This window comes from Schistocerca nitens, chromosome 9, assembly GCF_023898315.1.
Source record: "Schistocerca nitens isolate TAMUIC-IGC-003100 chromosome 9, iqSchNite1.1, whole genome shotgun sequence".
Classification (NCBI taxonomy): domain Eukaryota; kingdom Metazoa; phylum Arthropoda; class Insecta; order Orthoptera; family Acrididae; genus Schistocerca; species Schistocerca nitens.
The window spans coordinates 381,467,110-381,481,267 of record NC_064622.1 but is presented as its reverse complement, the minus strand read 5'-3'; the positions used below and the strand labels follow the sequence as shown (position 1 = coordinate 381,481,267).

General features: G+C 41.8%; 1 protein-coding gene across 1 annotated transcript in view; it reads left to right on the top strand.

The window, feature by feature from the left end:
• The first annotated feature begins 10,652 nt into the window (after positions 1-10,652).
• Positions 10,653-14,158, top strand: part of LOC126203942 (protein takeout-like) — a 123,140-nt gene continuing 119,634 nt past the window's right edge. The window contains exon 1 of the mRNA XM_049938335.1: positions 10,653-10,762. Within this exon, the coding sequence (XP_049794292.1) occupies positions 10,678-10,762 (85 nt within the window). The 5' untranslated portion in view covers positions 10,653-10,677. The remainder of the gene's footprint in view (positions 10,763-14,158) is intronic.

Below are 14,158 nucleotides of genomic sequence, written 5' to 3'. Positions count from 1 at the left end.
GTGGCTGTCTCCATGTCTGGACACTGTTCCTGATACAAAAGTAGTCCCCATTGCACTAAACGATATCAGTATGTACAGCTGGACCATGCTGTATATTTGACAACACTACTACAAATTTTCATAAATTACGGTCGCAGGTTCGAATCCTGCCTCGGGTATGGATGTGTGTGATGTCCTTAGGTTAGTTAGGTTTAAGTAGTTCTAAGTTCTAGGGGACTTATGACCACAGCAGTTGAGTCCCATAGTGCTCAGAGCCATTTGAACCATTTTTTTTTCATAAATGCAGGATTAAGAAATCGAAAAAAGAATTTAAAAATTTAGCAACAAGGAAAGAAGCGAATATTTCTCTGTATGGTTAATCATAGCTATTTTTTAAGCTACTGATTTTCTAAAGATATACTCTTTTAGTTGAACTACGTCTATTTTACATATATGGCAGTCACAGCAGCGAAACCTGTAGTTAATATATAGGAGGAGGTAGTAAACTGAGAAATCTCATACAACTTTTTAACCAACGCGTCTGCAAGATTATCGACGTTGTGATTTATACTTTTGCTCGATTCCTATATTTCCCATTTGTCTCCTTAACATAAGCACACTGATCTTTAGAAATGTCATGTATAGTTGAAGCCACTCGTTGACGATTAGGCATCACTGAGCTACCAATTTCTATGGATTTTGGTGGCTACGTTATACTGCTGTTACAAAGTGTGTAAGATATTTCATACGGGATTAAGATCTGGCAATTTAGCAGCCCACTCAAGGTTCGAAACGATACCTGACTTCGTCCAATGACGGATATGTGTGTGGATTCTTGTAAACGTGGTCGGTGTCATCTTGGAGACCTCAGTGTGCATATGAATCACTGCCACGTGCTCACCTGTATTGTTGAAACAAACGTACTGTTTCATGTTCGTGGCAACATGGATGTGGAAGCCAAAAACACGGTACGAAAAAAGCCCTCAATACATAAAACCACATCTGTCTTGAAAAATATCCTCCATGCAAGGTGCGTTTAATGCCTCATAAGATCGTTGGACCACTCGTTGCCTTCCAGCATTTGCAGAGAACCACATAACGACTCTTCGGATCACACTACATTCATACTGCCAGCTATTGCCCAGTTTCTGTGCCTTTTGACCCACTGCAACTTCACTGACGCTGCAAGCAACGCCTTTTGCGTGGTACCCGAGTCCATACATAAGCTGTATGCAGTTTTCTTTCTAATGTTCGCATGTACACGGTTTGAAATGGATCTGAGTTCACTCAAAGCAGTTATTCTACTCGGATGTGAAACCGACTGCAATTGAAAAGATCTTTGTGCACTGACGCTTACGATTGTTTTGCGTCCAATGGTTATATGTCGGTAGGGTGGCTCGGAAATTTCTTGACCAGAAGCTACTGACATTAGCATCAGCATTTCTGAAATCTTTGACGTCAGCATTATCAGAATTCCCTCCGTCTCCCCTCCATTTCCCTGAATTTCCACCCCAACCCCTCCCTCCCTTCCCCTTCCCGAACTCCAGTGGCCGATCGCATGATGTGTGAACGACGACGACATCAAGCTCTCAGCCAGTTGATTGGAGGCCCAAGACTGTTTATGTTTCACCCAATGGCGTCAAAGTTTAGGCCCTCCCCCTACCCCTCGAGCAATTTTAATTTTTATAATTCGATTCTGTGAGCACCGTCATTTGCCACCCGTACTTTGTAATGAGATCACCTGTATGAATTGCTGCAGCAGCAAAAATCAGCCAGTTAGAAGAAGTCTAACAATAACTATTTGTCGACTGTTATAACAGTATGGTTAAGACAAGTAAAGAAAGCCCAATTACTTCTGTGCTTAAGGTATTTATTGCTTTATGAATAAGCCACAGACAACACTATAAAATATTCTATGAGGAAACGATTGAACAGTCATTCAATACAATTTATTGCTGTGGTGTTTGGTTTGCTATAGGTCTGCTTCGGCTACAGTGTCATTCTCCTACTGCCTTCGAATAATACATGATTTCGTTAACCTTTTTTCCATTCTTGACAATACTGAGTGATTATTCAATAGTAAATTCGTCTAGGTATTTGTGACGTCCATAAAACACCTACTGGTGCTCTCGATGTCTAGTGTTTTGATTGTTATGTCTCGTAAAAGATTGTTGAAGCTATACTTCTGAATTAATTTGTGTTTCCAGATTATATTTTGTTTTGTAGGCTAATCTTACTCTTGTGTATTTCAGTAATGCATTTAATTTGTCACAAATGCTTCCAATGTATGTTGCCAGTAAGTAAAGGATTTTTCGGTTTCACTGGAGATTCTTTTAGCACTTTAAGTCGTTTTGCATATCACTATGTACTGGTTTAACGTGTTTTTTGTTGAGTTGACTAATTATGTAGGGTCTACAGTGATTGTGTTATGCTATATTTCATAGAATTGATACTTTTTTTGTATCGTAGCTTGTTCTAGTTGTAGGTTGATCATTGTATGGAAATATGATTGGTCATGTGCTTCAGGGTCACATGATTTGACATTTATGATGTTGCCTGTTATTGAGGATCTTTTGAAAATTTCGAAGTTGTTTGTGTTGTTAAGCTTTTTCGTTGTCTGATCTAGAAAATGTATTGCTTTATTACTCACTGATTCCATTGAAAAGTTGATTTTTGGGTTTAGTTTATTCATTGCATTATGTATTTTTGTATGTGTTGTCAGTCCTTTCGGGCATGTCCAAAAGAACAGACACCATTCTGATTCTGCAGCCACAATGAATCAAGACACAAAGGAAATAACGGCATTATCTGCCAGTGGGCATTTGTACTACACGCAGTCCAGGGGATACGATTTTTTTTTTACAGAAGTCAGCTCGCGTGTCCCTGAACACCTATCCACTGACAACGACGCGAGGAACTAATGGCAGTGTGGTGTACATAGTTCCGCGTAGTCAGTGCGTACACAACTTTCCCACTAGAGCGCGCCCTGCTAAGCACAACAGCGCAGGCGCAGCGCTCGTCCGTCTCCGCACTACGAGAGGGCGCTGTCTTAGAGACGGACCAAATTCTGCTTCCGCCGATCCGCGTATTAATATGTAACGCAGCCAATGAGATTGCTGCTAACGTAGAACCTTTTCTCCTCGCGGATCACACTCGCGCAGTGAACCTGAACGCGCGAGGTATTATGACGAGTGTACAGACCTCCGATTAGTCAGTCTGCATTAGTCTGTACCAGTCTGCATTAGTCTATAGTCAAGTTTCAGTCTGTGCCTAATAAAAAGATTATCATATTCCTGTACATAGCCATGAAGAGAAATGTATAGACACTTTGTCAAGTATCAGAGATATGTGAGAATAAGATTAACGTACCAAGGCCAAAGGAACTTCAGATTGTCAACTGTAAACAGCATCCAGAATCAAGTTACGTAATATCTATGCTTTTCATTATTTTAATAAATGTGTGTAAAAATTAATCAAGTTCTGTTTAAAGTTGGTCACCGTCAATCTGCTACTCTAAGCGTGCAAGTGGCATTTCTATCGTCTGACTAACGGCAGAAAGTAAACACGCCACGATAAGACCACGAGACATATTGCTGACACTCGCCTACTTCGTTAGAGCGACAAGATAATCTGATGGTGTGTGTACCGAAGCTCTTACAGTACGCACCACACAGCCAGAAAACCCGCACCCTCCTGCAGAGAGTACATCAGTATATGTTAGAACATGGGACTTGCAGTGTGTGCTGTTATTAGACCTGTGTTATGGAAAACAACCCGCAGGACAATAATAGTAATGACGAGCTAATAGTTGCAGACCAACAAAGAATCGAGCGCTCCAGCTAACAGTTTTTCTCCACTGGGAACTGTGTTATTGTTGAGACTCCTGATTCCCGCCTGTGAGAGGCAGGCAAGGTCAGACATGTTCAGTATCGCCTTCTGTCGCAATGGAGGTAACACGCGAGGAACAGAATGCGGCTTTGAAATTCTGCTTTCGTCTCGAATAATCTTCAGCTGAGGCCTATACAATTTAACGTGAGGCCTATAGACAGTCTGTTCTCACTACAGCACAGCTCGAAGGTGGTTTAAAACGTTTAAAGAGGGGAGGTAATCAATTTCAAAGGAAGGTGGAACCGTTGCTCCAGTTACTGCTCTTACGGAAGAGAGGATGGACGAATTGCCTTAAGGTCACTTTCTGAAATACTGAACATTTCATTGGGTGTCACCCACACGTTGGTGATAGAAACATTAAACGTGACACGTGTTTGAGAGCGATGGATTCCAAGACTGTCGATTCCCGAACAAAAGGACATTCGCGTGCAGTTCTGATTGCAATTAAAGTTGATGTTAGAGGAAGATTCGGAGTTTCTTTCGAATGTAATCACTGCTGAGAAACTTTGCTCTCAGGATCAAAATTATGTAGCCAACAGCAAAGCTCAGTGTGGAAATCTCCTGCATCACCAAAGAAGTAGAAGTGGTTGCTTCTGCTGGGAAAGTTATGGTCATCTCATTCGTCGATATTCATGGAATGGTTTATCAGCATGTTGTACCTGTACACACATCAGTAAATGGACAGTACTACAGGGATGTCCTCAAAACATTGCCAGTCCATATCAGGTGCAAAAGACATTTCCGTGAAGCACGCTGGATGCTGCGCCACGATAATGCGCGGCCGCATACTACCATTGTTGTTCCTGAATATCTTGCAAAAATCAACGTGAAATGCATCCCTCACCCTCCGTATAGTCCGGATTTCGCCCCAAGTCACTTTTTTTCGATTCCCTAACGTGAAGAAACGCCTTCGTGGGAGGTATTATCAATCATAAGAAGTAGTGGTGAAGGCTGCGGAGTTATTTTGAAGGACCTCCCAAAAAATGGTTTCAGCATGTATTTGAAGACTGACAGAAACGCTGGGACAAGTGCATCACATTCATGAGAGACTACTTTGAGAAGGACCATCAAAATTATGAGGATGAGTAAAGGAATGTTGCCAAAAAAATTATGGTCATTCTTTATTGAACAGCTCTCGTAGTATATTATATGCCAATAGTTATTTATGTCGTTTTTGTGCAGAATATTAAACACTCTTATGCATACGTGAAGCGTACTGTTTGTGAAATATATACGAAGTTTTACGCAACGAATTTGATTCTTTAGTGAATCAGGGGGTGGAGAGTGTTGGTCTGAGACTGTGAGCAAGCTTTCTGAGAAAGTAAAGAACATAGCTGTTGAGCAAGAGAAAATGAAATTTCCTCGCAGATTAAAACTGTGTGCCGGACCGAGACTCGAACTCGGGACCTTTGCCTTTCGCGGGCAAGTGCTCTACCATCTAAGCAACCCAAGCACGACTCAGGCCCCGTCCTCGCAGCTTTACTTCTGCCAGTACCTGGTCTCCTACCTTCCAAACTTGACAGAAGCTCCTTTCTTTCAGGAGTGCTAGTTCTGCAAGGTTCGCAGGAGAGTTTCTGTAAAGTTTGGAAGGTAGGAGACGGGGTACTGGCAGAAGTAAAGCTGTGAGGACGGGGCGTGAGTCGTGCTTGGGTAGCTCAGATGGTATAGCACTTGCCCGCGAAAGGCAAAGGTCCCGAGTTCGAGTCTCCTTGCCCGCGATAGGCAAAGGTCCCGAGTTCGAGTCTCGGTCCGACACATAGTTTTAATCTGAGAGGAAGGTTCATATCAGCGCACACCCCGCTGCAGAGTGAAAATCTCATTCAGGAGAAAATGTTACTTGATTGATCCTAAATTCAAAGGCAAAGCGTTGTAGACCGATTTGTTGCCCGGACCTCTGAAACGAACATACAAATAAACAAAGCTACTGATGCGAAATTCCAGTCAACATTTTGTCGGAATGCAAAATAAGACACACTTGAACAGGACCTTTTTAAAATTTTTAATTCAGACTGAATTACGTGGCATTGTGCATATAGTAGGACATGACTATTCACCACAGTTTTACACCGTAAGGAAACGAATTTAAGCAGTAGGTAAGTAATTAGTAATAGGTCTCAGGAGACATGCACAAAATCAAGCAAATGTGTAATACAAGTATGCAGCAGAAACCACAGTACGAGCCGATGGCTGAGTTATTGAAAGAATCATCACGAAAAATTTGGGCTGCGCCGACTATTCTTCACCACTGCTGAAATACAATTTAATAAGACATATACAGTTAGCAGTATTTTTATACGGCACATCCTGCAGTTCTCTGAGGTCATTCTGCAGAGTATTGCTAAGTTCATGGTACTTCTTAAGTGGCTTTATTCAAGGGAATACTGCCCACTGAGCTACAGAGGCAGCCGAGTACGTATATTTAATTTGAGGATTTCAAAACAGAATATTATTCTATGAGGATCCAAGAACGACTCTGCAAGGAAGTCTCTATCCTCGAACAATTTCATACCCTACATGGATGCCTAAGACACTCACTGATCAAAAGGTATATAAAGAGGATGAAGTATCGGGACAAGCCCATATGAAATCTGGCTATTGTCAAGGTATTCAAGATAAAACTGCTAATGCATATCTGACAAAAATTTATCACTGTATCCAAGACAAATTTAGAATAGTTAATGACGGTTCTTGATTCATAAGGATGCAAACACCAGAACCAACAACATCAGAACATAGCTGCATACTGTGGCCAATAGTGAGTATCAGAATAATAACGATAGGTAAGCCAAATGTTAGTGCACTGTGTATTCCGCATATCACACCGAGCAACAAGGAAATCTCAAAAGCCAACAGCACAAACAGAATAATTCTGCTCTCAGGCACAGGCCGACCATCTTTAGCTCACACGGCACAAAAGTCCTTCCTGAATCCTCATAGAATAATATTCTGGCTCTTGGTCTAGCATGTTGTGTCCAAATTGTTCCCGGACCTGATCGACGTCCTTTGGTTTGGAGCCTGGTGGAGTATCTCAGCCAAAGCCTTCGCCGACTCAGTGATGGTCTTGGCTGCGGAATTCTGGTTTTGAGCTATCGAGTGGGGAATCGCAGGACTCCGCTGGATAGGTTAAGAGTGCAAGTCACAAAAAAGCCGATATTCTGTGTAACCGCCATCCGTCCATCTGCTGTCGTTGATTTCTCTTACGGAAGATATGATGTTGTTATAGACTGTATACGCCCGAGAAATTTAGTTATATCTATACCTCAGGTGGAGCAGCCACAAACATCTTCACTCTAACGGTGAATAAATTTCGTGTTTTCATAATAATTAATGTTATTTGGCTCAGTAGATCACCCTTAATTTATTGCTACGTTACCGAAGACAAGGAAGTTAATAACGTCTTTGGATGTCAGTTATTATTTAGTAATACACCCGTAATTATGGAAATCACTTTAGTTTTTTACTAACGACATTGAATAATAATGAAATGATCATGAATGATTATGTTTCGTATAGAGGGTAAAGGAGGGTTGATCCTACAATTACTTTCAGCGGCTACGGCACTAAAATGTCCGTGACTTTTATAGTTCGTCACTCAAAGATATTACAGCTAGGACTATGGTCCATTACTATACTTCGATAAAGTCATTCAAACTTCGAATACTTTTATTTTCACAAAGCTAAGCGTCCAGTTCCGATCTTATATTCAGTTTAATGTCCCTTCGTATAGTCCACAGATCCTATTATCAGTTATTCGGCATGTAACAGAATTTAATACTGAGCGCTACTTTTTCTCCCGCACGTAATTCCTGTTATTCTTATTCGGTGACCTTACGGCAAAAGTTTGTCTTACATGAATCAACTCTACAGTTAATTTTCTTGCAGTTTAACAAAAGTGCCCTGATCCTTTCCGTAGAATATCACACGTAAATGCCCTCTATATCTCACGCCACAGTTAGGAGACTTATTCAGAGCGCAGAAAACAAGACAAGAGAACCAACAATATCCGCGAATGGTTTATATAATAAAATTCAGAAACAAAAGTATTCGCGTTAAACCCTCTTTGATTTCCCTGAAGCGCTACTTTGCTGCGGGTGTTATTCTGATGAGAGATTATATATCGATAATGTTAATTAAAACTCTTTCAATGCTATTAATTACTACCAATATTATCGATCACCTCTCCCCTACATGAAAATTCGCCTGATAATATTGTTCTTATTTAAGAGAGCGGCTATATCTGATAGCAGACTACTTCTGTGATGCACATGGGGGATTTGCAGGTGACGCGGTAGTTGGAGGTACTCTTATGAACACTAGCCATACGATACGCAGACTGAGAAATAAGACCGCCTGCAGAGTAGACATTTCCGTAAGGGCTACATGCAGCTTCCACATTTCTAGGTTTCCGAAAAGCCGTTGGTGCGGTACCTCAACTCCAGAGTGTTAACGAATGTACGAACATGTGGAATAGGCTCCCAGATATGTGACTGTGTCATAGACACCTTTAGTAATAAAATCCAGTACAATGTCCTCGACAGAGAGTGATTATGAAAGACAAGCGTATCGTCAAAGAGTGTCGTAGGATCCCTGTTATATACTGTGTACATAAATGATCTGGTGAGCATGGTGGGCAGCAATCTGTGGCTGCTTGCTGATGATGCTGTGGTGTATGAGAGGGTAGCGTCGTTGAGTGAATGTAGGAGGATAGAAGATGACTTAGACAAAGTTTGTAGTTGATGTGATGAATGGCAGCTAGCAGTTCGTGCAGATGAGTAGGAAAAACACAGATGTAACGTTCGAATTAGCAGTATGCTGCTTGACACAGACATGTCGTTTAAATATCTGCGCATAAAGCTGTCGCCACACGGACCGTGCATCCGTAGGTTGAGCGTTGAGCGTGCCGAGGAAAACGTACTTTTTGGTGTGTGGGGTAGTTTCCAGCGGCCTTTGCACGTACCCAATGAGATGGAAGAACGACAATTTCGTCACATGCATACTATCTCTTTCCACCACAGGGTCGCGAGACGCCTTACTGGCTTTCAATTGAAGCCCACATGCCTATGTTGAGGACCCATCAAAGACCCATAGTTCTTAGTTTGTTCTACGTAAATGACAATTAATAACGTACCTTCGATTAAAGCTTTCAGGATATGGTAAGATGCTAAAGCTCATTCCCTCCTTAATCCATTTACTATGTTCATACGTCACCAGAACGCAATTTACAGTCCGTTTTAGCTTTGGTCGTAAATCATTAATGGTCGCTGCAGCGTAGTGAGCAGCTACATAGAATTGTCAGGTGAAGTGTTGCTGCTTCACGACTCAGTGGATCCAAAATTTTTTCAGTATTCTTCATGCTTCCTGACAGGTTCTGACACTTTCATATTAGTTTAATAAAAGTATATACTGTAATATTCGATGTTACCAAATGTACCCGTCCTCTTTCTCAGGAGTAAGTTGCTCGATTGGCTTAATTTACAAGACAGCTTTCATTACGTGTGGGAAGATATTTTTCACTTTCTTAAGTTTTGTATTTCACATGTTGTAAAGGTTGAGATGTTGTATTTTCACACTACCACATCTTGTCACGTAAAATACTGATTTGAGTAACGAAAGAGGCCAAGACCCATTTATTTGTCAATGTATAATATTTCACTACGCATTTTGATGATGTATTTTGACGATTTACAAGGAGAAATGAATCCAGCGCCACTGACGTGCCTAAGAAACTATAGGCTCATTCGGCGCGCATGTAAAAACATTGTTATTAAAGACAGAGTCTGAAGACATTTAAATATAAAAAAACAAGCGTGCAACCCATCGTCCACTGCCGGACCGTATCACTCTCTTTTTATCTCCTGTATAATACGGACGCACCATTACATAGGCGTCACTATAAGGTTTGTAATTTGTGTTCAAATGGTTCAAATGGCTCTGATCGCTATGGGACTTAACATCTGTGGTCATCAGTCCCCTAGAACTTAGAACTACTTAAACCTAACTAACCTAAGGACATCACACACATCCATGCCCGAGGCAGGATTCGAACCTGCGACCGTAGCAGTCGCGCGGTTCCGGACTGAGCGCCTTAACCGCGAGTAATTTGTGTAAATCTATTGATAAATACTGTTACTTTGTTGCATGTGAGACTAGTATGTGTGAAAAACACAGATTGGTTAATGAATGGAAATTTATACGTGATTTATAAACTTTTATGGGCATAACAAACCACACTCAGGCTCTATCAGTGTTATTGATGTAAGTGTTAACATGTTATATGTGTTTAGAATCCAAACTCGTAATTATAGTGTCAATTTCTCTCAATTTCTGTATACTTTAGTCGTTGGACAACCTCAATCATCTAATTTCTATGTGCCAAGATTTTTCCACCGAGCCAACCGTGTCCGACCTGTCATTGTGTGGACAGAACGGTCGAGGCCGACGTTAAAATACCAAATTATTCCCCCCCCCCCCCAACGTAATATTCTTCAAACTCTGTTGTATACTAGCCCTTAGGTACATTTTCAGTGCGAGTGACGTCCTGAAATTTCTTAGCAAACGTACTTCTCAAATCGTACGTCGCTCGCACAAAGCCTCTCTGTTCCACAACGGTACGCGGCACTTTCTAAACGGGAAAGGGAGCCACGCTAGTATATGTTGCTTCCTCTTCCGAAACTAATGCTTAAATAATAATAATATTTCCTTACATCAGATGTGGCGCCCGAACAGGGACTTGAATCAGAATCATAGCTAATCCTCTTGTTTTTAATTTCATGTGGGTCCGGAGTCGGAAATTTTCTGGAAAAGACGGATATGGAAAATAATATGGTGACTACCAACAGAACGGTAATGGAGGCTGTAACTGCAGTTCCGAGTCGCTGTTTAAAGACAACGCAAAGTGAGTAGAATCCTTTGTGTTTGGGGAAACCCCGCTTCCGTAGTGCATTTTCTAACATTCAAGTGATTGCTCATTTAAAATCCAGCTTTCCCGCCAAACCCCGCTTGGTTTCGTAAATTTATTCAGATTAATTATCTCAAAAACGTTTCTTTGCAATTTTTAAGCTCTCTTTGGTTAAAGTGCAATTTTTTGTTTGTTTTTCTGTAATTGTCTGTATATGTTCTCTTGTTATCATTCTTGTCATTCAAATCCAATATGATGGAAGTACAGCGTTGGTGAAGGACAGCAGCGTTATCTCCAATTGTTTACATTTAGTGAAATCCATATTGTCTCTTTCGTGTTGTGCTATTCAATTTTCATTGCCGCCAGTGACAATTGACTGTTTTACTAACTCAGAGGTAGACACCCCGTGTGAGCAGTCCATTAGTGTATCTAAAAACCAGTGGTTCTATCGCGATATCTTTGGTTTCAGCAGGCCGAAGTGGCCGAGCGGTTCTAGGCTCTACAGTCTGGAACCGCGCGACCGCTACGGTCGCACGTTCGAATCCTGCCTCGGGCATGGATGTGTCTGATGTCCTTAGGTTAGTTAGGTTTAAGTAGTTCTAAGTTCTAGGGGACTGATGACCTCAGAAATTAAGTCCCATAGTGCTCAGAGCCATTTGAACCTTTGATTGCAAACATGGCAGAAGACAAGCAAGTGGATAATTCCGCAGATGAACTTTCCGAAACAAACGCTGGGACATACCAGCGCCGCTCGCGTGCAATTTCTAATCGCCCGGAGTCCCGGCCAGGCGTGTTAAATATAGAGGACGAGGAGCGTGAGATAAGATTAGGACAAACATCGCAGATGAGTCAATTGGATAAACTTGACATGTGTATTGAAATGTGGCAGACAGATAGACGCGAACGGGAAGAGCTCAAACAGAGAGAAAAACGCGAACGGGAAGAGGAAAAACAGAGAAAAACGCGAATGTGATGAGAAGGAAAGGCAACGCGAAGAGAATGAGAGGGAGCGGGACTAGAAAAAGCCTTGTTATTCTCGAATTTAAAAACGGACAACTTGACTCAATGAATAAGAATTTGAAGGCCGAATTAAAAGCGGATATTGGTAAATTCGGATCCAAATGGTTACAGTAACGGCAGAAACCGACTCAGTCAAGAGAATTATGAAAACCAAATTTGGTACAGTGGAAAGCAAGATAAATTCGGCCTGCCTCGGGCATGGGTGTGTGTGATGTCCTTAGGTTAGTTAGGTTTAAGTAGTTCTAAGTTCTAGGGGACTTATGACTTAAGATGTCGAGTCCCATAGTGCTCAGAGCCATTTGAACCATTTGAATGAAAAGTAGATGCGGTTAAAACCGACTTACGTGTGTAAATACATAGTAACATTTCCACGGTAGCAGACCAAATTTTGAAGTATGGCATGAAATCAATCGCCGTCTAACTTCAGCTACAAGTAACCGCGTGCCAATCTGAGGCGGCGAAGACGCTGAAAAAATACGAAGAAGTGTCTGGAAAGTACAACAAGCTTGACGATAATATCAAGAAAATAGGCGATAAAATGACACAATTGTCAGATGACATACCTGAGTTGAATATTGAAAGTAAAATAAAGCATGGCTTAGACACGTACATCACAGAACTGAATAAGAGATACGAAGATTGGGTGGAGACCAAAGACAGAGAAATTTCCGACTAGGTAACGAACGAGCTCAAAGATGCCGTAAAATCAGGCACAATAGAAGTCTTAGCTGCTCCCGGCACTTCAGGAGACACAGTCTGCAGCAAGTGAGGGCAGATTCGACGTGTCTTCATGAGAGATTTACCAAAGTGGAAACGCAAACTTGACGGTCAAATTGAGACAATGCAACACCGCTTAAATGATCTCCAAAGCAATGAAGCGCAGGGCGAATCCCAAAGCTAATTACCAACCGTAAACATCTCGCCAGAAAATTTCGACCGCCAACAAGCTTCCATACGATCAGTACCGAAACAGGACTACCAACCTTTACAACCGGAACAAATCGCTCAAGTATCGCTCGCGACTCCATTGAAAGAAGAGAGCGTTTTGAAGCGTCTTTCAAAGATCCATACTAGAGAAAAGAAACATTCACCCTGTCGTATTTTTAAAAGGATTTTCTGGCGTATTCCCAGAAAGTTGGCCAGGCCGCCAACGCACACTGCTTGTTATTGGATTCATTCAAGGAGAAAATGCGTTATGGGGAACAGAGATGCTCGATAGATGTCATACCTATGCCGAATTCGAACAACAATTTTTGCATAAGTTTTGGAGCACAGGAATACAGCAGAGACTTCGGAAAGAAGTGTATAATGCCGAACCCTTTCATGCCAAATTTGGGAGTCTAAGGAGGTATTTCGAGAAGTACTTAAGGAAGATTCGCTATTGGGATACACGACTAAAGATGTAATAATGATTCTCAAGTCGAAATTGCCTATATCGATAAGGGAAAAATTGGTAAACGTTCCAGATGACGACCAGGAGATGTTCTTATGCGTGTTGGACATTTTAGACCTCATCCATGAAGACGCGCGTGTTCAGAACAACCACAATAACGAATATCAAACGCCAAGCGCACCGGCCAACGACATACACGGGAGCGCGAGCGGGAACAGTCAGGGCAGCCTACAAGTAAACGCGACCTGGCAGCCAAGCAACGGAAAGAATAATGGCAATTTTAGGAATGGAAACCAGCGGAACAGACGTAACAATAATTACAGACACAACCCCATTTATAATGACAATCCGAAAAACTATGGCAATGGCTACAAACGAAATAGATACGGCAACGATTACCAACGTAACAACTTCGGTGGGAACCAATACGGCGAACAAAACGATGGAGGCTACCAAAATGCGTCGCGAAATCATAACAGTTTTCAGCAGCAAAACCAAGTCGTGCAATACCAACAAAATGCGTCACCACAGCAAGCAACTAATGGAAATAATCAGCAGCAGTTTAAACAAAATCAGAAGCCGCGTGGAACATACAATCTGTCCATATTCTACACCCGAGTCTGTCCGCCGCCGAACTTTAATTTTACCAACCAACCGGAATTCGTACCAACGGGATCATGGTGTCTGAGCTCTACCGTGACGATAACTGAAGACAATAGCACGAGCACTACATCAAACGGTGCTCGCTCAGGCCAAATGAGAGCGGAAAACTAGAAGCAGCTGGTCCAAGCCTCCGCGTGTTAGCTGTGGAATGCGCAGGGGGCGACTTCATGTCGGAGTCAATAAATCTCAAGACACCGACAGAAAATGGCATAAGGTAAAGGGAATACTTACGTTATGTCCTCAACACCGGTTACTGAAATTTTACAAATTACATGAAGGAGTATTATTTCATCGGACGACAGCAACCGGAAGATAGT